The following is a 23,972-nucleotide window of genomic DNA, read 5'->3' as shown; positions in this document are numbered from 1 at the left end:
ACTGGCCTGTAACTATCCAAAAGAAATGTTCACTCCCAAGATGTATGTGTGTTGCAAATGGCCTCAGGTGTACTGACATGTGTAGACTGACAGACTGTGAGAAACAGGCATCCACCTCAGTTAGTGTGGAAAGTTCAGATGAAGGTGTAGAAGACTTGGAAGACTTGGGAAATTATTATGATTATTAATAGGTTATGGAAGTATGGAAAACAAAGTATGGAAAGCAGTCTTTGATTAAATATATTCATTTTACAACCAAATGGGGCCTAGGTTATGGCTGTGTGGAACCCCACATTTGAATTATTGTACTGTAATTCTATATGCTATGACAAAAGCTTAAGATTGTTTTGATTTGATACAACAATATGGAAAATATCATGACATTGATAAAACTCCAGAAATCTCTCCAAATTAGGTTTTCTACCTTTTGGGGGGTGGGGTAACATTTTCTGCTGTACTGATGTTAATATGGAATATATACAAAAAGTGATTACTTATTTGAAGTAATAAAGCTACCGCTGGTGCAATGCTATCACATATTTTCTAACTCTAGAGATGTATGCCTTGCCAAAAATCACTATGAGCATTATTCCCCTCAGATGGTACCGACCAACCCTACTGGCTCACGGACTATTGGGAGCTGTTCATCTCTCAGCAAATACAGCCCTCTTACTGCCAGGCTGAGCAATCTATGTATGTTGAGCATGACTGGAGACAGATAGCACTTCTATTTCCCATAAAATAAGATAATCACATCAAATATTGTATTCAGTTCTAGTTGCCCATTATTGGAAGGATGTGGCAATTTTAGAGAGTGTGCAGAGGATATTTACCAGTATACCGCCTGGATTAGAGAGCACGTATTATGAGAATAATTCCGTGAGCTTGGGCTTTTTCTTAGATTACTTGATAGAGGTGTACAAGATGATAAGTGGCATAGATTGAGTAGATAGCCAGAAACTTCTTCCAAGGCTAATATGAGGGAACATAGTTTCAAGGTGATTGGTGGAAGTATGGGGGGAGAAGGATGTCAGAGGTCAGAGATAATGTTTTTTACACAGGAAAAATAAGAGACGTATATAGGAACACTTAAGAAACTCTTAGATAGGCATATTAATGATATAAAAATGGAGGAATGTGTAGGAGTGAAAGGTTAGATTGATCTTAGAGTAGGTTAAAAGGCTGGCACATCAAGGATCAAAGGGCCTGTACTGTGGTGTGTGTGTGTGTGTGTGTGTGTGTGTATGTATGTATGTGTATATATATATATATATATATATATATATATATAATTAGATTATGAGGACACTCAGTCCTCGTTTATTGTCACTTAGAAATGCATGCATTAAAAAATGATACAACATTCCTCCAGAATGATATCACAAGAAAACACAGGACAAACCAAGACTAAAATTGACAAAACCACATAATTATAACAACAGTGCAAAGCAATACCATAATTTGATAAAGAGCAGACCATGGACACGGTAAAAAAGATTCTCAAAGTCTCAATAGACTCATCATCTCACGCAGGCGGCAGAAGGGAGAAACTCTCCCTGCCATGAGCCTCCAAGCGCTACCAACTTGCCGATGCAGCACCATTGGAAGCACCTGACCACAGCGGACTCTGAGTCCGTCCGAAAACTTCGAGCCTCCGACCAGCCCCTCCGACGCGGCCTCTCCGAGCACCATCCTCTGCCCAGTGCTTCGACCCCGCCCCGGCCGCCAAGCAACAAGCAAAGCCAAGGACTCGGGGCCTTCTCCTCCGAAGATTCTGGACCACACAGTAGCAGCAGCAGCAAAGCAGGCATTTCAGAAGTTTCACCAGATGTTCCTCTGTGTTCTCACATCCTTCTCCATCAAATCAGGATTGTGCAAGGCACCCTACTTGACACATAACAGACACCGTTGCGAGCTGCGTCGTGCTGCTATTTTCTCCTCCTGCCAGATATATACACACACTCACTCACTGGTAGCCACACCAACCTGCAGCACGTAGGAGGCTGGGGGTTTGTCACGAGAGAGAAAAGGAATAGACAAATAGTACAGAGTACTATTCCCTCAACAACAGGTATACTGCTTTGGATACTGTTGGAGGGAACTTCTTACCAATAGAAAGCTGCAGTGACCAGGTCTCCATGAGTCTGAAGGCAAGTGGCTGTGGAAGAAGAGGAGAGCGACAGCAATAGGGCATTCAATAATTAGGGAACTATATGGGCGGAGCTGAGGAGGATGATGGCACCTAACTGCAACTCCTTTGCTTGCATCCTTCCTTACTGGAATTCTTTGAGGATATAACGAGAGCAGTGGATACAGGGGAGCAGATGGACGTTATTAACTTGGACTTCCAGACAGCATCCGATAAGGTGCCGCATAAAAGACATCCATAAGATAAGAATGCAGAGTTGGGAGTGATGTATTAGTATGGATAGAGGATTGGTTTACTAATAGAAAGCAGGAGTTGAGACACATGGGTGTTAAGTTGATTGGCAATCAGTGGTGAGTGGTGTGTCGTAGGGGTCGCTGCTGGGCCCGCAACTGTTCACGATATAAATTAACGATCTGGAGAGGGGACCAAGTGTAGTGTATCTAAGTTTCCCGATGATACTAAATTGAGTGGAAAAGCAAAGTGTGCAGAAGATACGGAGAGACTGCAGAGAGAGGTTAAGTGAGTGGGCAAGGGTCTGGCAGATGGCAGTTGGTGAATTTGAGGTCATCCACTTTGGAAAGGACGAAAGAGCAGATTATTATTTAAATGGTAAAAAATTGCAGTATGCTACTGTGCAGAGGGACTTGGGAGTGTTTGTGCATGAATCACTAAAGGTTGGTTTGCAGGTGCAGCAAGCTATCAAGAAGGCAAATGGGATGTTAGCCTTCATTGCTAGAGGGATTGAATTCAACAGCAGGGAGGGTATGCTGCAACTGTACAGGGTACTGGTGAGGTCACAGCCAGAGTAGATCATAGAACATAGAAAACCGACCCTTTGGTCTACAAAGCTGTGTCGAACATGTACTTACTTTAGAAATTACCTAGGGTTACCCATAGTCCTCTATTTTCTAAGCTCCATGTACCTGTCCAGGAGTCTCTTAAAAGCCCGTATTGTATCTGCCTCCACCACTGTCGCCGGCAGCCCCTCACACGCACTCACCACTCTCTGCGTAAAAAACTTACCCCTAACATCTCCCGTGTACCTACTTCCAAGCACCTTAAAACTGTGCTCTCTCATGTTAGCCATTTCAGCCCTGGGAAAAAGCCTCTGACTATCTACACGATCAATGCCTCTCATCAGTTTACACATCTCTAACAGGTCACCTTTCATCCTCTGTCACTCCAAGGAGAAAAGGTTAAGTTCACTCAACCTATTCTCAATAGGCATGCTCCCCAATCCAGGCAACATCTTTGTAAATCTCCTCTGCACCCTTTCTATAGTTTCCACGTCCTTCCTGTAGTGAGGCGACCACAATTGTGCACAGTACTCCAAGTGGGGTCTGACCAGGGTCCTATATAGCTGCAACATTACCTCTTGGCTCTTGAACTCAATCCCACAATTGATGAAGGCCAATGCACCGTATGCCTTCTTAACCACAGAGTCAACCTGCACAGCAGCTTTGAGTGTCCTTTGGACTCGGACCCCAAGATCCCTCTGATCTTCCACACTGCCAAGAGTCTTACTATGTTCTCCCATCATATTTGACCTACCAAAATGAACCACCTCACACTTATCTGGGTTGAACTCCATCTGCCACTTCTCAGCCCAGTTCTGCATCCTATCAATGTCCCGCTGTAACCCCTGACAGCCCTCCATACTATCCACAACACCCCCAACCTTTGTGTCATCTGCAAATTTACTAACCCATCCCTCCACTTCCTCGTCCAGGTCATTTATAAAAATCACGAAGAGAAGAGGTCCCAGAACAGATCCCTGAGGCACATCACTGGTCACCAACCTCCATGCAGAATATACCTGTCTACAACCACTCTTTGCCTTCTGTGGGCAAGCCAATCTTGGATCCACAAAGCAAGGTCCCCTTGGATCCCATGCTGAAATCCATATACACTACATCTACCGCCTTCATCAATGTGTTTAGTCACATCCTCAAAAAATTCAATCAGGCTCGTAAGGCACGACCGGTCTTTGACAAAGCCATGCTGTATTTCTAATCATATTATGCCTCTCCAAATGTTCATAAATCCTGCCTCTCAGGATCTTCTCCATCAATTTACCAACCACTGAAGTAAAAGTCACTGGTCTATAATTTCCTGGCCTATCTCTACTCTCTTTCTTGAACAAGGGAACAACATGTGCAACTCTCCAATCCTCTCCTTGTCCCCATTGATGATACAAAGGTCATTGCCAGTGGCTCAGTAATCACCTCCCACAGTAGCCTGGGGTGTACAGGTTTCCCCCACCATCCGAAGGTAGAGCGTTCCTATGAAACGGTTCGTAAGCCGAAATGTCATAAAGCAAAGAAGCAATTACCATTTATTTATATGGGAAAATTTTGTGAGCGTTCGCAGACCCAAAAATAACCTACCAAATCATGCCAAATAACACATAAAACCTAAAATAACAGTAACATATAGTAAAAGCAGGAATGCTATGATAAATACACAGCCTATATAAAGTAGAAATACTTTTCCACAATCATGACTGCGCTGTTTTCCGTAGCGAAAACCTCACGCAAGCGCCGTCGGCAGAAAATCTCACGCAAGCGCTGTTGGCAAAAACACGGTGCAAGCGCTCTCCAGTAACCTTTAAGCTATGAAGCTGCCAAATCATACCAAACAACACGTAAAAATACACAGCTGATATAAAGTAGAAATAATGTATGTTCAGTGTAGTATCACTTACCAGAATCGGGACAGCGCCGAGCACACTGATGATGGTGTGTTAGGCTGAGTCCGTCGCAGGTTGGGTGGTGCAGTGGCCTCCACCCTGCAGGCCGCCGAGCGATACATTGCCGCAAAGCATGCAGGGGTGCAGCAGTAGCCGGGAGGCACACAGCACATCTTTAAGAAAAAAGCCGAAACAAACATGCTGATTAATTAGGTGCCGCCCGGCACATAATTGTCAGCCCAGATCAGTGCCGATTTCCGATTGCATCGTCTCTGATCTGGGCCGACAATTACGTGTCGGCGACACCTAATTAATTAGCATGTTTATTTTGCCTTTTTTCTTAAAGGTGTGCTGTGTGCCTCCTGGCTACAGTTGCATTCTCCGCGAACTGGTATCTGTCCGTGGTCTGGGGGTTGGGGTGGTGGGACACTGGAGTGTCATCTCGTCATCATCTGTTTCTATTAGGGCAGGCAGGTCATCTTCTATCTCTGCCCGCCTAGATGTCGAAGGTCGAGGTTCGTCGTCTGCTGTGGCTGATGTGGAAGGCTTGCTTGACTGCTGAGCCTCGCGCATTTTTCTATCACAGAGTTCTTTGTAAGGACTCAAAGAATCTTGCAAATATCCCCTAAACCTACGTACCCTTTCAAAATTAAAGTCGTACTTCATCATTACTCATTCGGTTTCGATTGTTATCCTTTTTTCTTCCAATTGCATCAGCTCTTCATCTGTCAGTTCTTGGTCATGGGATGCCAAAACCTCTTCAACATCATGTTTGTCAGCTTCCATAAGCCAAACTCACTTTGTCCTTACTTCGTTCACCACGATCGAAACGCTTACATTGAACTCATCTTGCAAATGACTGCTCACAGGCACGTGTCTAAGCAATGCCAGTGAGAATGCAGTTCTGAATCCGGGGGAGATCGGCTGCTCGGGGCACGCGCTGCCTTTTATCGCGCGCTGATTTTTTATCGCACGCTGCTTTTTTTTCGTAACAGTGAAAACGCCTTCTGAAAGCGAAAACAGGGTACTAATGTAGGTCTTTCATAACAGTGAGGTTTCGTAAAGTAAACGTTCGAAAAGCGGGGGACACCTGTATCTCGTCCGGTGCCAGTGACATCTAACTTGATGCTTTCCAAAAGCTCCAGCATATCCTCTTTCTTTATGTCCATATGCTCAAGCTTTTCAGTCTGCTGTCAGTCATCCCTACAATTGCCAAGATCCCTTTCCATAATGAATAATGAAACAAAGTATTCATTAAGTACCTCCAATATCTCCTCCAATTCCATACACACATTTCCACTTTCACACCTGATTGGTCCTATTCTCTCAAATCTTATCTTTTTGCTCTTCACATACTTGTAGAATTCCTTAATCTTGCTTGCCAAGGCCTCCTCATGGCCCCTTCTGGCTCTCCTAATTTCTTTCTTAAGCTCCTTCCTGCTAGCCTTATAATTTTCTAGATCTCTATCATTACCTAGTTTTTTGAACCTTTTGTAAGCTTTTCTTTTCTTCTTGACTGGATTCTCAACAGCCTTTGTACACTATTGTTCCTGTACCCTACCATCCCTTCCCTGTCTCATTGGAACGTGCCTATGTAGAACTCCACGCAAATACCCCCTGAACATCTGCCACATTTCTGCTGTACAATTCCCTGAGAACATCTGTTCCCAATTTATGCTTCCAAGTTCCTGCCTGAGAGCTTCATATTTCCCCTTACTCCAATTAAACACTTTCCTAACTTGTTTGTTCCAATCCCTATGGTAAAGGAGGTGGAATTGTGATCACTATCTCCAAAATGCTCTCCCACTGAGAGATCTGGCACCTGACCAGTTTCATTTCCCAATACCCCAATACCAGATCAGTACAGCCTCTCCTCTTGTAGGTTTATCTACATGTTGTGTCAGGAAACCTTCCCGAACACACCTAACACACTCCACCCCCTCTAAACACGTTGCACTGGGGATAAGCCAATCAATATTGGGGAAATTAAAATCTCCCACCACGACAACCCTGTTATTATTGCATCTTTCAAGAATCTGTCTCCTTATCTGCTCCTTGGTGTCCCTGTTTCTATTGTGTGGTCTATAAAAACACCTAGTAGAGTATTGACCCCTTCCTGTTCCTAACTTCCACCCACAGAGACTCAGTAGATAATCCCTCCATGACTTCCTCCTTTTCTGCAGCCGTGACTATCTCTGATCAGCAGTGCCACACCCCCACCTCTTTTGCCTCCCTCCCTGTCCTTTCTGAAACATCTAAAGCCTGACACTTGAAGTAACCATTCCTGCCCCTGAGCCACCCAAGTCACTGTAATAGCCACAACATCATCGCTCCAAGTACTAAGCTCATCCGCTTTGTTCATGATCAGACCATCAGTCTGAGCGTATCCCTTCTCTATCACCTGCCTATCCTCCCTCTCACACTGTCTACAAGCTTTCTCGTGCAGTTCTGGTCTCCTTACTTGAGGAAGGATATACTGGCTTTGGAGGCAGTGCAGAGGAGGTTCAGCAGGTTGATTCCAGAGATGAGGGGGTTAGACTTTGAGGAGAGATTGAGTCACCTGGAACTGTACTAGCTGGAATTCAGAAAAATGAGAGGAGATCTTACAGAAACATATAAAATTATGAAAGGGATAGATAGAGGCAGGAAGGTTATTTCCACTGGTAGGTGAGACTAGAACTAGGGGACATAGCCTCAAGGTTTGGGGAGTAGATTTGCGATGGAGATAAGGAGATTCCGCTTTTCCCAGAGGCTGGTGAATCTGTGGAATTCTCTGCCCAATGAAGTAGTGGAGGCTATCTCAGTAAATATATTTAAGACAAGGTTGGATAGATTTTTGCACAGTAGGGGAATTAAGCATTATGGGGAAAAGGCAGGTCGGTGGAGATGAGTCCATGGCCAGATCAGCCATGATCTTATTAAAAGGCGAAGCAGGCTCCATAGGCCAGATGGCCATCTTATGCTCCTACTTCTTATGTTCTTATATTATCTGAAGTCCAAGGTATAGACGAGAGCCAATACAGTCCCTTGTGGGGCCACAGTGCTGCTTATAGCCATGTATGACACACAGCTCTGAAGTTGCACAAACTGTGGTCTGCCAGTCAGGTTGTGCATTATCCAGGATCCTTTGGCGGAACTGGGAGAGAAAAACAAAGTGGTTTGAAGTTACAGAGCAAAAACAGAACAGAGAAAGTGCCTGCAGATCAGAAGCAGGACAGAGTGCAAGTGGCCTGTTCTGATACAGACAGTTATCAGATATAGAAGGCAGAAGAACAAAGCTCATAAGAGGATCGAAAAGAAGTGAGGGTGGGAGAGTGGGGAGTAGAGAGAGGGGGGTGGGGGACAGAGGGGAGTGAGTAACTAACATACCCGGTACTGGATGTGGAGGAGGCATTATCTTGATCAACATCCTTGATCTTTTTTGCTGAATCAGGGTTCCCTTTGGGGACATCCTTTGGCTAATCTCCTCTGGGGCACAGGGATGGATCATGGTGAGTAGGGGGAGGTTTAATTATGTGTCTGACTGCTCAAGCCAAAAACAGGGCACTTCTCTGACAACTTGCCTTAGCTTCAGTTTGCCGTCATGGAAGCTCTGCATCTGTTGACGTATTGCTCTCAGTTCAGCCTCCAGCTGACACTGTTGATCACATTCAGTGTCGGCATCTGAATTATGGAAGGAAAAGAAAGATTAATCACAGAAGCCCGTCAACCGCTGCAAGTGCACATTTCTCTCACAAGTCTGACCTTCACATTTAATATTTACACAAAATCTGCATAAAGTGCCAACTCGGCAATGTATGTCAATGAAGGTCAATCTGCAAAGATAAGCAGGACTGGTTGTAGGGACCTTCATGATTACGTTCAACATGGAAAAGTGCTCATGACAAGACAAATTAAAATGTTCCTATTCTTCATTAAATGAAACCCCAGGACTTCTTTAGATTTACAGTTCCCAGCCACAGCGTGGATGCATCTCTCAAATCCTCCATGTCTTGTCTCTCTATATCCCAGAATTCTCTTCGATCATAGCCCCTCACAATCCAAAGAGAGGAATCCAAGTTTGCCGCTCCAAATACATCAATGAAATCCCTCATCCACAGGATCATTTTAGAAAATTCTTCTGCCTCACCAAAGCCCTTACATCTTTCTTAAAGTGGTTCATCCAGAACCAGGCACAGAACTCCATGTGTGACCATACTAGTGTTCTCTACAGGTTCATTGCTCCTGAACACACACTTCTCGATCAAAATCATGCCCTGTGGAGCCCATATGGTAGCATACTAGAAGAAACCACACAGACAGCTTACTCATGATATGTTATGCCAGAACCGGAATCTGAGGATCCTCACGGACAATCGCAGCAGCAACACACTGAGTGCCATTTTGTTATCATGACTAGGGAACTCAGATGAAACCTAGAAACACCGAAAACCTATAGCAAAATACAGGCCCTTCGGCCCACAAAGCTGTGCCGAACATGTCCTTACCTGAGAAATTATTAAGGCTTACCCATATCCTTCTGTTTTTCTAAGCTCCATGTACCTATTCAGAGTCTCTTAAAAGACCCTATTGTATCTGCCTTCATCACCATCTCCGGCAGCCCATTCCACGCACTCACCACTCTCTACGTTAAAAAACTTACTGCTGATATCTCCTCTGTGCTTACTTGCAAGCACCTTAAAACTGTGCTCCCTCTGCTAGCCATTTCAGCCCAGGGAAAATGACTATCCACACGATCAATGCCTCTCATCATCTTATACACCTCTCTCATCCTCCGTCGCTCCAAGAAAAAAGGCCGAGTTCACTCAACCTATTCTCATAAGGCATACTCCACAATTCAGGCAACATCTGAATTCAAGCTCAATCTGCTGCTAACGGCCAGGTCCTGGGAGATGATGGTCGATGTGGGAAGGAGGTTGCAGTTCCTGGATGTGGTGCACACAACCCTACGTCTGGACGTTGTACTGTGGTCAACCAAAGACAAGAAAATAATTCTGGTTGAGCTGACTGTGCCGTGGGAGGAGGGATGGGAAGAGGCCCATGACAGAAAGGCCTTGAACTAACAGCCCTTACTGCAGGAGTGTAAAGACAAGGGATGGCAGGCATGGTTATTCCCTGTGGAGATCGGCTGCAGAGGTTTCCCAGCCAAATCAGCATGGCGGTTGTTGTCAGCTCTGGGCCTGGACAAAAGAAGCAAAAATCAAGCAGCTCGTAGGATGGGGGAAGAGGCAGAACGAGCCTCGTGATTGATTTGGAGTAAGCGAGAGGAGGGGAGCTGGAGCAGATGGGCAGTGATTTGGCCACAACTGCCAGCCCACCAACTGGAGAGTGTCGTGGTTAAGGGTCAAAACACTCTGTGAAGATTGGGAACCACCTGATGACATCTGCTCCTGGCTGAAGGCTACTGGAGAAGGTAACTGGAGAATGCACCCTAACAGGTGTATGTAACAAGCAAACAAGATAATAAACCTGATTCTGATTGCCAAGATTCTTACCATCAATACTATATTCTGTCATCATATATGACCTACCAAAATGAACCACCTCACACTTATCTGGGTTGAACTCCATCTGCCACTCTTAGCCCATTTTTGTATCCTATTGATGTCCCGCTGTAACCTCTCCACAACACCTCCAACCTTTGTGTCATCAGCAAATTTATTAACCCAACATTCACAACACGCTGGAGGAACTCAGCAGGTCGGGCAGCATCCGTGGAAACGATCAGTCAACATTTCGGGCCGGAACCCTTCGTCAGGACCGAAGAGGGAGGGGGCAGAGGCCCTATAAAGAAGATGGGGGGAGGATGGGAAGGAGAAGGCTGGTAGGTTCCAGGTGAAAAACCAGCAAGGGGAAATCGTTTCCACGGATGCTGCCCGACCTGCTGAGTTCCTCTAGCGTGTTGTGCGTGTTGCTTTGACCCCAGCATCTGCAGAGCATTTTGTGTTTACAGTTTACTAATCCATCCCTCCACTTCCTCATCCAGGTCGTTCATAAAAATAATGAAGAGAAGGGGTCCCAGAACAGATCCCTGAGGCACATCACTGGTCACCGACCTCCATGCAAAATATGACCCGCTACAACCACTCTTTCCCTTCCGTGGGCAAGCCAGTTCTGGATCCACAAAGCAATTTCCCCTTGGATCCCACAAATCCGTATATACTATATCTACTACTCTACCATCATCAACGTGTTTAGTCACATCCTCAAAAACTTCAATCAGACTCATAAGCCACGACCTGCCCTTGACAAAGTCATGATGACTATTACTAATCATATTATGCCTCTCAGATGTTCATAAGTCCTGCCTCTCAGGATCTTCTCCATCAACTTACCAACCACTGAAGTAAGACTCACTGGTCCATAATTTCCTGGACTGTCTCTACTCCCTTTGTTGAATAATGGAACAACATCCGGAACCTCTCCTGTCCCCATTGATGATACAAAGATCATCACCAGATGCTCAGCAATCTCCTCTCTCGCCTCCCACAGTAGCCTGGGGTACATCTCGTCCAGTCCTGGTGATTTATCCAACTTGATGCTTTCCAAAAGCTCCTGCACATCCTCTTTCTTAATATCTACATGCTCAAGCTTTTCAGTCCACTGTAAGTCATCCCTACAATTGCCAAGATCCTTTTCCGTAGTGAATACTGAAGCAAAGTACTCATTAAGTACCTCCGGTTCCATACACACTTTTCCACTGTCACAATTGATTGATCCTATTCTCTCACGTCTTATCCTCTTGCTCTTCACATACATGTAGAATGCCTTGGAGTCTTCCTTAATCCTGTCTGCCAAGGCCCTCACATGGCCCCTTCTGGCTCTCCTAATTTCTTTTCTGAAAGTTCCTTCCTGCTCCCCTTATAATCTCCTACCTCTCTAACATTACCCAGCTTTTTGGGTAAGCTCTTCTTTTCTTCTTGACTAGATTTACAATACCCTTTGTACACCACGATTCCTGCACACTACCATCCTTTCCCTGTCTCATTGGAACATACCTATGCAGAACTCAGAGCAAGAGGCTGAGAATGAAGGAGTAAGGGATCTCGGAGAGAAGACAGTTTTTTTTACACTGCTCGGGGAAAAGAGGCTATAGACTGTGCAGGTGCATGACAGAGAGCGCCAAAGGTTTAAAAAAAGACCACCATATACAGCGGGCAGCGGAGGGAGAGGGAGAAGAGTGGGACAGCTTTGGCTCAACAGGCTTCAGCATGAACAGGCAGAGATGAGGGTAGGTTCCGATAAGTTTTGTTCTGTTTCCTTAGAGTAGAGAGTAGAGTAGAGATGTTGGAATGCTCCTCTTGCAGGATGTGGGAAGTCAGGGAGACCTCCGGGACACCTACAGGAAGTGCATCCAGCTGCAGCTCCTAACAAACCGCGTTAGGGAACTGGAGCAGGAGCTGGATGACCTCCAGATCATTCAGGAGAAAGAGGAGTTTACAGATAGTAGCTTCAGGGAGGTAGTTACGCCAAAGGAGCAGAGCACAGGTAATTGGGTTACCAAAAGGCGAGGGAAGGGGAAAAGGCAGGCAGAGCAGGGTTCCCCTGTGGCCATTCCCCTCAGCAACAAGTATACCGATTTGGATACTGTTGGGGGGAATGACTTACCTGGGACAAGCTGCAGCAGCTGGATCTCTGGCACTGAGTCTGGTTCTGCACTGCAGAAGGGAGGGTGGAAGAAGAGGAGAGCGGTAGTGATAGGGGACTCAATAGTTAGAGGTACAGAAAGGAGGTTCTGTGGTCGTGACAGAGACTCCCGGATGGTTTGTTGCCTCCCGGGTGCCAGGGTCAGGGATGTCTCTGATCGCATGCACAGCATTCTGAAGTGGGAGGGTGATCAGCCAGATGTCGTGGTTCACATTGGTGCCAATGACGTAAGAAGAAAGAGTGAGGAGGTCCTGGAGAGTGAGTACAGAGAGCTTGGTAGGAAGTTAAAAAGCAGGTCCTTGAAGGTGGTAATCTCAGGATTGCTACCTGTGCCACATGCCAGTGAGGGTAAGAATAGGATGCTCTGGTGGATGAACACGTGGCTGAGGAACTGGCGTAGGGGGCAGGGTTTCAGATTTCAGGATCATTGGGACCTCTTCTGGGGCAGGTGGGACCTGTACAAGAGAGACGGGTTACACCTGAACTACAAGGGGACCAATATCCTTGCAGGGAGGTTGTTAGTGCTTTTGGGGAGGGTTTAAACTAGATTTGCAGGGGGATGGGAACCAGAGTGCCAGAGCAGATAGTGGAATGGGAGTGAAAATAAATGATGTTAAAAGTTCATGCAAAGTCACAATAGAAGGGTTGTGCTGTGATAATAATCTTCTAAAGTGTGTCTATTTCAATGCAAGGAGTATTGTGGGGAAGGCTGACGAGCTGAGGGCGTGGATTGACACATGGAATTACGACATTATAGCAATTAGTGAAACTTGGCTACAGGAGGGGCAGGACTGGTAGCTTAATGTTGCAGGGTTCCGACGTTTCAGACGTGATAGAGGCAGAGGAATGAAGGGTGGGGGGGTGGCATTGTCAGGGAAAATGTTACAGCAGTGCTCAAGCAGGACAGATTAGAGGGCTTGTCTACCGAGGCCATATGGGTGGAGCTGAGAAACAGGAAAGGTATGACCACATTAATGGGGTTGTATTATAGACCACCCAATAGTCAGTGAGAATTGGAGGAGCAAATCTGCATAGAGATAGCAGACAACTGCAGGAAACATAAAGTTGTGATAGTAGGGGATTTTAGTTTTCTACATATTAATTGGGATTCCCAGCTCCACGCAAATATCCCCTGAGCATTTGCCACATTTCTGCCGTACATTTCCCTGAGAATATCTGTTCCCAATTTATACTTCCAAGTTCCTGCCTGATAGCCTCATATTTCCCCTTACTCCATTTAAACGCTTTCCTAACTCATCTGTTCCTACTCCTCTCCAACGCTATGGTAAAGGAGATAGAGTTGTGATCACTATCTCCAAAATGCTTCCCACTGAGAGACCTGACACCTGACCAGGTTCATTTCCCAATACCAGATCAAGTACAGCCTCTCCTCTTGTAGGCTGATCTACATATTGTGTCAAGAAACTTTCTTGAACACACTGAACAAACTCCACCCCATCTAAACCACTCACTCTAGGGAGATGCCAATCGATATTTGGGAAATTGAAATTTCCCACCACAACAACCTTGTTATTATTACATCTTTCCAAAATCTGCCACCCTATCTGCTCCTCAATATCCCTGTTACTATTGGGTGGTCTATAAAAGACACACAGTAGAGTTATTGACCCTTTCTTCTCCCTAACTTCCACCCACAGAGACTCAGCAGACAATCCCCACGTCTTCCTCCTTTTCTACAGCCATGACGCTATCTCTGATCAACAGTGCCGCACCCCCAACTCTTTTACTTCCCTCCCTGTCCTTTCTGAAACATCTAAAGGCTGGCATTCTAAATAACCATTCCTGCCCAAGCCATCCAAGTCTCTGTAATGGCCACAACATCACAGCTGCAAGTACTGATCTGCGCTCTAAGGTCATCTGCTTTGTTCATAATACTCCTTGCATTAAAATAGACACATCTCAAACCATTGGTCTGAGTGTATTCCTTCTATATCACCTGCCTATCCTCCCTCTCGCACTGTCTCCAAGTTTTCTCTATTTGTGAGCCAACCACCTCTTCCTCCATCTCTTCAATTTGGTTCCCACCCCCCAGCAATTCTAGTTTAAACTCTCCCCAGTAGCCTTAGCAAACCTCCCCGCCAGGATATTGGCCCTCCTTGGATTCAAGTGCAACCTGCCCTTTTTGTACAGGTCACACCTGCCCCAAAATAGGTCCCAATGATCCAGAAATCTGAATCCCTGCCCCCTGCTCCAATCCCATGGCCAGGCATTTATCTTCCACCTCACTCTATTCCTATACTCACTGTTGCGTGGCACAGGCAGTAATCCTGAGATTACTACCCTTGTGGTCCTGCTTCTAAACTTCCTTCCTAACTCCCTCTAGTCTGCTTTCAGGACCTCCTCCCTTTTCCTGCCTATGTCATTGGTACCAATATGTACCACGACCTCTGGCTGTTCTCCTTCCCACTTCAAGATCTTGGATGCGGTCAGAAACATCCCGGACCCTGGCACCTGGGAGTCAAACTACCACCCGTGCTTCTTTCCTGCGTCCACAGAAACGCCTGTCTGACCCCCCCTAACTATAGATTCCCCTACCACTGCTGCCATCCTCTTCCTCTCCCTACTCTTCTGAGCCACAGGGCCAGACTCTGTGCCAGAGGCGCAGCCGCTGCTGCTTCCCCCAGATAGGCCATCCCCCCAACAGTACTCAAACAGGAGTACTTATTGTCAAGGGGTACAGCCACTGGGGTGCTCTCTAGCCTCTGATTCCTGCCCTTCCCTCTCCTGACTGTTACCCACTTATCTGTCTCCCCAGGCCCCGGTGTGACTACCTGCCTATAGCTCCTCTCTATCACCTCCTTAGTCTCCCTGACCAGATAAAAGTCATCGAGCTGCACCTCCAGTTCCCTAATACGGACCCTTAAGGAGCTGCAGCTCAAAGCACCTGGTGCAGATGTGTCCGTCCAGGAGGCTGGGAGTCTCCCGGACCTCTCACATCTGACATCAAGCACAGAAAACTGGCCTCACACACATATTTCTTGTCGGTATTCTACTCAGGCAACGTACCTCGCCTCGACCCATTATTGCTGAAGCCCTGTTGAGCCAAAGCCTTCCTACTCTGTCTCCCTCTACAAGGCTGTCTCCTTTTAAACTCTTCTCGCTGATCTTACTGGCTGATGTCCACACTCTTGCGCAGTCGAGCTCTAACTTTGACATCATTGCACTGAGTGAGACACCAAATGCATGAAATTTCCAGCTTGAGTAACAAAGTATGAATATAACTTCTTCTGGAGTTGCCAAACTGCTGCTTTTGACTAATATATTCTATTTGCTTGCAGGAAATACGATAGCCAGTTTGAACAAAGTATGTTTTCACAAGAAGCAGCCACAGGTCGTGGTTACATATTGGTACCGATGACATAGAAACATAGAAAATAGGTGCAGGAGTAGGCCATTTGGCCCTTCGAGCCTGCACCGCCGTTTATTATGATCATGGCTGATCATCCAACTCAGAACCCCGCCCCAGCCTTCCCTCCATACCCCCTGATCCCCGTAGCCACAAGGGCCATATCTAACTCCCTCTTAAACATAGCCAATGAACCGACCTCAACTGTTTCCTGTGGCAGAGAATTCCACAGATTCACCACTCTCTGTGTGACATAGCTCGAAAAAGGATGGAGGTCCTGAAAGCAGACTACAGGGAGTTAGGAAGGAAGCTGAGAAGCAGGGCATCAAGGGTTGTAATCTCAGGATTGCTGCCTGTGCCATGTGATAGTGAGTATAGGAATAGAATGAGGTGGCGGATAAGTGTGTGGCTGAGGGATTGGAGCAGGGGGCAGAGATTCAGATTTTTGGATCATTGGGACCTTTTCTGGGGCAGGTGTGACCTGCACTTGAATCCAAGGGGGACCAATATCCTGGCGGGGAGATTTGCTAATGCTATTGGGGAGGGTTTAAACTACATTTGCAGGGGGGTGGGAACCGAAGTGAAGAGGCAGAGGATGGGGAGGTTGGAAGCCAAGTAAAGACAGCTTGTAGGGAGTTTTTGAGGAAGGATAGGCAGCAGTTAGAGCAAAGATGCACTCAACCTGGTGTGTCTGTTTTAACACAGGGAGTATCATAAACAAGGCGATGAACTTAAGAGCGTGGACCAGTACGTGGAACTATGACATTGTGGTCATTACAGAGGCCTGGATGTCTCAGGAGCAGGAATGGCTGCTGAGTGTGCCAGGCTCTAGATGTTTCAAAAAGAACAAAAGAGGAGACAGAAGAGGTGGGGGCGTGGCACTGCTAATTAGGGATAGTGTCATGGCTGCAGAAAAGGAGGAAGTCTTGGAGGGATGGTCCACTGAGTCCGTGTGGGTGGAAGTTAGAAACAGGAATGGGGTAATATCTCTATTGGGTGTTTTTTATAGACTCCCCCACCAATAGTAATAGAGACATCAAGGAGCAGATAGGGAGGCAGATTCTGGAAAGATGCAATAATAATAGGGGTGTTGGGATGGGAGATTTTAATTTTCCTAATATTGATTGGCACAAGGGGTTTAGGTGGGGTGGAGTTGGTTAGGTGTGTTCAGGAAAGTCTCCTGATGCAATATGCCAACTAGAGGAGAGGCTGTACTTGATCTGGTATTGGGAAATGAACCTGGCCAGGTGTCAGATCTTTTGGTGGAAGAGCATTTTGGAGGTAATGACTACAACTCCTTCACCATAGAGCTGGAGAGGGATAGGAGCAGACAGCTTGGGAAAACATTTAACAGGGGGAAATATGATGCTATTAGGCAGGAACATAAATTGGGAGCAGACGTTCTCAGGGAAATACATGGCAAACGTTCAGGGAACATTTGCATGGAGTTCTGCATAGGTATGTTCCATTGAGGCAGGGAAAGGATGGTAGAGTTAAAGAACATAGATACATGGAACTCAGAAAAATAGAGGGCTAAAGGTAACCCTAGGTAATTTCTAAAATAAGTATGTGTTTGGCACAGCATCATGAGCCGAAGGTTTTCGATATTCCTAACCATGGTGTACAAAGTATGTAGAAAATCTGGTTAAGAAGAAAAGAAAAGCTTACGAAAGGTTCGTGAAACTGGGTACTAGAAATTTACAAGGTTGCTAGGTAGGAGCTTACGAATGGAATTAGGAGAGCAAGAAGGGGCCATGAGAAGGCCTTGGCGAGAAGGAGTAAGGAAAATCCCAAGATATTCTACAAGTATGTGAAGAGCAAGAGGATGAGCCGTGTGAGAATAGGACCAATCAGGTGCGAGGGTGGAAACATGTGCGTGGAGTTGGAGTTGGTAGCGGAGATACTCAATGAATACTTTGCTTCAGTATTCACCAAGGAAAAAGACCTTAGCAATTGTGGGGATGACTGAAAAGCTTGAGAATATGGACATTAAGAAAGAGGATGTGCTGGAGCTTTTGAAAAGCATTAACTTAGATAAGTTCGCAAACACGAGGAAATCTGCAGATGCTGGAAATTCAAGCAACACACACAAAAGATGCTGGTGAACGCAGCAGGCCAGGCAGCATCTATAGGAAGAGGTACGGTCGACGTTTCGGGCCGAGACCCTCCGTCCTAACAAAGGTTCTCGGCTCGAAACGTCGACCGTACCTCTTCCTATAGATGCTGCCTGGCCTGCTGCGTTCACCAGCATTTTTTGTGTGTGTTGTAACTTAGATAAGTTACCAGGTCCGAATGAGATATACCCCAGGTTACTAAGGGAAGCGAGAGAGGAGATTGCTGAGCCACTTGTGAGGACCTTTGCATCATCAATAGAGACAGGAGAAGTATCGGAGGATAGGAGGGTTGCAAATATTGTTCCCTTGTTCAAGAAAGGGAGTAGAGATAACCCGGGTAATTATAGACCAGTAAGTCTGACTTCAGTGGTGAGCAAATTGTTGGAGAAGATCCTGAGAGGCAGGATTTATGAGCATTTGGAGAGACATAATCTGATTAGGGATAGTCAGCATAGCTTTGTCAAGGGCAGGCTGTGCCTTATGAGCCTGATTGAATCCTTAGAGGACGTAACAAAACACATTGATGAAAGTAGAGCAGTGTATATGGATTTCAGTAAGGCATTTGATAAGGTTCCTCATGCAAGGCTCATTCAGAAAGTAAGGAGGCATGGGATCCAAGGAGACCTTGCTTTGTGGATCCAGAATTGGCTTGCCCACAGAAGGCAAAGGGGGGCTTTTAGATGGTTCATATTCTGCATGGAGGTCGGTGACCAGTGGTGTTCCGCAGGGATCTATTCTGGGATCCCTCCTCTTTGTGATTTTTATGAATAACCTGGTTGAAGAAGTAGAAGGGTGGGTTAGGAAGTTTGTTGCTGACACAAAGGTTGAGGGTGTTGTGGATAGTCTGGAGGGTTGTCAGCGGTTACAACGGGACATCAATCGGATGCAGAACTGGGTTGAGAAGTGGCAGATGGAGTTCAACCCAGATAAGTGTGAAATGGTTCATTTTGGTAGGTCCAATTTGAAGACAGAATATAATATAAATGGTAAGACTCTCGGCAGTGTGGAGGATCTGAGAGAGCAAGGGGACTGTGTCGATAGGACATTCAAAGCTGCTGCGCAGGTTGACGGTGTTGTTAAAAAGGCCTATGGTGTGTTGGCATTCATCAACTGTGGGACTGAGTTCAAGAGCTGTGAGCTAATGTTACAGCTACATAAGACCTTGGAGATGGAGTGACAGGAGGTGGAGCGAAGTTAAGATAGCGCTAAATGGCGTCTCCTTTGCTTGCATCTTTGGAAACAGTTCTATTTCCATCTTTAATATCTTTATTTTTTCCTTTCAGGGTTCCTTTGAAGACCCTGACCTGGATTTACACGCTGACTTCGGTTCTTTGCGGGAATGGGACCTGTTCTCGGGGTTTCAGGACTGGCCGTTGTTCGGCACGGCAAGGGTTCAGCCTGAGAGTCCGGCTCGAATTCGGAATCCTAAGATCTCGGGGCTCTGGAGATGGGCGGACCGAAGGTTGGTGCGACGGCAAAGACCCGTGTGTCGTTTGGGGAATCGGGATATCTGCTGTGGGCCCAAAGACCCAGGAACTTTGCGATCTTCAGGCACAGAGCTCGAAAAAAGCAACATAATGGACTTCTAACATCGTAAACCAGCGAGTTGTTTGTTATGTCTCCCCGCTCACTGGGGAAAAAATGGAAGCACTTTTTTCTCCCTTATTAGGGAGAGAGAGAATCTGTGGTATGTTGAATGCCGGGTGAAACGCGAAGTCTTTGGGGGTAACTGCAAGTCTTTGTCTTTGCTATTGCTTTGCTCACGCTTGTGGGCTTGGTGACAGCGCCAATGCTAGCTTTTTTTTTGCCAGTGGGGGGAGGGGGATTGTTGCTCGCTGCAGCTTATGTGCAAGAGGGAGGGGAGCTTGGGGGGGCTTTGGAGTCTTTACATTTATCTGTCGTTCATTCTTCGGGGCACTTCTCTGTTTTCATGGATTTTTGCAAAGAAAAAACATTTCAGGATGTATATTGTATACATTTCGCTGACATCGAATTGGACCTTTGAACCTTTGCTCAGACCCTACTTGGAGTACTGCGTTCAGTTCTGGTTGCCTCACTACAGGAAGGAGGTGGATACCATAGAGAGAGTGCAGAGGAGATTTACAAGGACTGGACTGGAGGGCGTACCTTATGGGAATAGGTTGAGTGTACTTGACCTTTTCTCCTTGGAGTGACAAAGGATGAGAGGTGACCTGATAGAGGTGTATAAGACAACGAAGAGCATTGATCATGGATAGCCAGAGGCTTTTTCCCAGGGCTGAAATGGCTAACATGAAAGGGCACAGTTTTAAGGTGCTTGGAAATAGGTACCAAGGGGATGTCAGGGGTAAGTTTTTCACACAGAGAGCAGCGGGTGCATGGAATGCACTGCCAGCATAGATGGTGGAAGCGGATACAATAGGGTCTTTTAAGAGCCTCTTACATAGGTACAAAGAGCTTAGAAAAATAAGAGGGCTATGCGCTAGGGAAATTCTAGGCAGTGTCTAGAGTAGATTACATGGTGGACATAACATTGTGGGCCGAAGGGCTTGTAATGTGCTGTAAATTGCTATGTTCTATGTAAACAGTTCATTGGTGACACTGAATGCATACACCACAAAAATGACAGACAGGAGATAAGGAACTCTTGCCTCACACGTCAACCTGCAAAAACTTTGATCGAGGAAATGCACCAAGATTTTGTTTACACCTGCCTGATTTGTGCTGCATCAAATGTTTGTGCAGTGTGGTTTGAAACCTGGACCTTCTGATTGATAGGTGAGGGTACTGCCAGGGTGACTTGTTACTAAACTTTGGAACAGTATGTATACCTGCACATTGACCTTTTAAATACTGGGCACTACAGCACAGAAACAGACCCTTCAACGCATCTAGTCCATTGCGACCTCACCTTCCACATAGACCTGTGTGGCTGTACTAGACCATAGCCCTCTCATCCACATAACTACCAAATATTTCTTTAACGTTACACTGGCATCTTTTTCCACACACACAGCACCCTTGAGTGAAGGAGTTCCCTCTCAAATTCCCCTTAAATGTTTCACCTTTCACATTAAACCTATGACCTCTAGTCTAGTCTCACTCAAGCTGAGGGGCAAAACCTGCAAGTATTCACCGTATATATACCTATTATAAGATCTGTAAGATCTTCCCTCATTCTCTTACACTTGAGGGAATAAAGTCCGAACCTATTCAACCTTTCCCTGTAGCTCAGGTCCTCGTCATTGTGCTGACCTGTATAAACCTACTCCGTGATCAATGCAACTTATATAGCCCATAACCCTCCAGTCTCTTCCAGCCTCGTGCCTATGAGTCTCTTAAATATCCCTAATCTATCAGCCCCAACCCCCATCCCAAGCACTACATTCCAAAGGCATAGCACTGTTTAAAAATTTACCTCTGACATCTCCCCTAAACATCCTTCACTCATTTTAAAAGGATGTCCTCTGACATTAGTCATTGCTGCTCTGGGAGAAAAAAAGGCATTGGCTGTCCACTCTATCAATGCCCTTTACCATCGTATACTGTACACCTCTACCAAATCTCCTCCACACACCCTCTCTAAAGATACCACATCCTTCGTAAAAAGAGGTGACCAGAACTGAACACAATAGTCTTATCAGGGTCTTCCCCCCTCCCCCTTTCTTTCTCCCTGGGCCTCCTGTCCTATGATCCTCTCATATCCCTTTTGCCAATCACCTGTCCAGCTCTTGGCTCCATCCCTCCCCATTCTGTCTTCTCCTATCATTTCGGATCTCCCCCTCCCCCTCTCAAATCTCTTACTAGCTCTTTTTTCAGTTAGTCCTGACGAAGGGTCTCAGCCCGAAACGTCGACTGTACCTCTTCTTAGAGATGCTGCCTGGCCTGCTGCGTTCACCAGCAACTTTTATGTGTGTTGCTTGAACTTCCAGCATCTGCAGATTTCCTCGTGTTGGAGTCTTTCAGTTATTCATTTACCTATGTCCTGGAATGTTACACTGAGGAATTCTGTTCTGTTCCTTAAATAATCTGGAGAGAGCAGCTGTTTAGTTGTGAGTGACTGTTCAGTCAAAACTCTCTGATCCTTTTGAACTCGGTGGGCACCAAACGCACTGTTCCTGTTCCGATCCTCATTTGTCTAAAATCAAAATGGGAACAAGAATTAGTTCTATTTCCCTTCAGTCCCCTGTAATGCAGGCTAGTAGACTGGGGCCCAGTACGACATGTCCAGCGCCCCCCATTTTGTACATCACAGTTGATAACACATAGTTGAACAATAGTGAAACTCTGTTAATTTGCCAGATTGGCAGATTTTGCAGACTATTGGATCTTACTCCAATTATTAACACACCTTTCATTTGCATTTTTTTTAAAAAAGATGTTTCACATTACTATAATAAATTTTCCAATGAAGCAAGTTTAAATGGAGTGTTAGAACTGGGCTCTGAACTGGACTCAAGAACTCACTGTATATGCAAAGCCTTCACATTTCTGTGGCATCTTCAGCTCAACCTACCGCCCTCACAAACAAATGCGTTTTGAACTAGTTTCTGTCATTGAGTTACTCTACACACATTTTCTGCATAATCAAAAAGCCAAGGACATGTTGTGAACTTCTGAGTTCTGTTGCTGTTGACAAGCATGAATAACTGACTTGAAATTCATATAGTAATCGAGCCTTATGATGATGAAGGTATGATTAGATTAGATTAGATTATGAGGACATTCAGTCCTCGTTTGTTGTCATTTAGAAATGCATGCATTAAGAAATGATACAATGTTCCTCCAGAGGGCTATCACAAAAAAAAACAGGACAAACCAAAGACTAACACTGACAAGATCACATAATTATAACATATAGTTACAGCAGTGCAAAGCAATAACATAATTTGATAAAGAGCAGACCATGGGCACAGTAAAAAAAAGTCTCAAAGTTCCGATTGACTCCCGATAGTCCCCAATAGCAGGCAGCAAAAGGGAGAAACTCTCCCTGCCATAAACCTCCAGGTGCCGACAACTGTCGATGCATTAGAAGCACCCGACCACAGCAGACTCCGAGTCCGTCCAAAAACTTCGAGCTTCCGACCAGCCCTCCGACACCAAGCACCGAGCACCATCTCTGCCGAGCACTTTGACCCCGTCCCAGCTGCCGAGCAACAAGCAAAGCCGAGGACTCGGGGCCTTCTCCTCGGGAGATTCTGGATCACACAGTAGCTGCGACAGCAAAAAAGGCATTTCAGAAGTTTCACCAGATGTTCCTCTGTTCTCTCACGCCTGTCTCCATCAAATCAGGATTGTGCACGGCACCCTACTTGACAGATTACAGACAACATTCACCGGAATGGCCGCGCAAGCTGCGTCGCGCCGCCATCTTCTCCCCCTCCGTGATTGACTGTGTAGTGACAGTCTGTAAGTGGAGATGAACATTCATAATTGGAAGATGGAATCAACATCTGAGACAAAAATATTCTGCAGGGAAGAATGGGTTGGCTTCAATCCCGCTGTCACTCAACTGAAGAAGATTTTAAATTCAGGTCAGAACAGCTTTTGCATTGCAGCAACCAGCAAACAATTTCTGGGCCACTGTTCCCAGTGTAGTGCTGGAGTGGTACTGCACACACATGGAATAAAAAACAAGCTAAACTACCAGAACTGCACAACACTGATCACTGGAGTTTAGCAATACTATGACCACTTTGATCACCTTGCACTAAAATGGATTTATTTCTGTTATAATTGACAAAATTATATTTAACTTGCTTATGATATTGTGCATAAGATGCTATACATCTGTAATGCTGCTGCGAGTAAGCATCTCATTGCATACAAGTACTTGTGCAGAAGATAAAAAACTCAGCTTTGATTTTCTGCAGTGTTAGAAGAAAAGAGCAGCTGAAGATCACTACTGACTTACATTCTCTTTCTCCCGGCCAAGGGACAGGAATGCTGAAGATCACTACTGACTTACATTCTCTTTCTCCCGGCCAAGGGACAGGAGTGCTGAAGATCACTACTGACTTACATTCT

At 45.7% G+C, this 23,972-nt stretch overlaps 1 protein-coding gene across 4 annotated transcripts in view; it reads right to left on the bottom strand.

Moving 5' to 3' along the window:
* sfi1 (SFI1 centrin binding protein) overlaps window positions 1-23,972 on the bottom strand; it is a 269,555-nt gene that overhangs the window by 42,494 nt on the left and 203,089 nt on the right. For 3 of the 4 annotated variants that reach the window (XM_063031824.1, XM_063031825.1, XM_063031826.1), the window contains exons 30-31: window positions 21,924-22,083; window positions 8,402-8,501 (exon numbers count right to left, since the gene is read on the bottom strand). In XM_063031824.1, coding sequence (XP_062887894.1) covers window positions 8,402-8,501; window positions 21,924-22,083 — 260 coding nt within the window. Of the gene's footprint in view, window positions 1-8,401; window positions 8,502-21,806; window positions 22,084-23,972 lie in introns of those variants that run through there. The other variant, XR_010015925.1, reaches the window with a different exon arrangement.

Source organism: Mobula hypostoma, chromosome 23 (assembly GCF_963921235.1).
Source record: "Mobula hypostoma chromosome 23, sMobHyp1.1, whole genome shotgun sequence".
Taxonomy (NCBI): domain Eukaryota; kingdom Metazoa; phylum Chordata; class Chondrichthyes; order Myliobatiformes; family Myliobatidae; genus Mobula; species Mobula hypostoma.
This window is presented reverse-complemented; position numbering and strand designations above follow the sequence as displayed.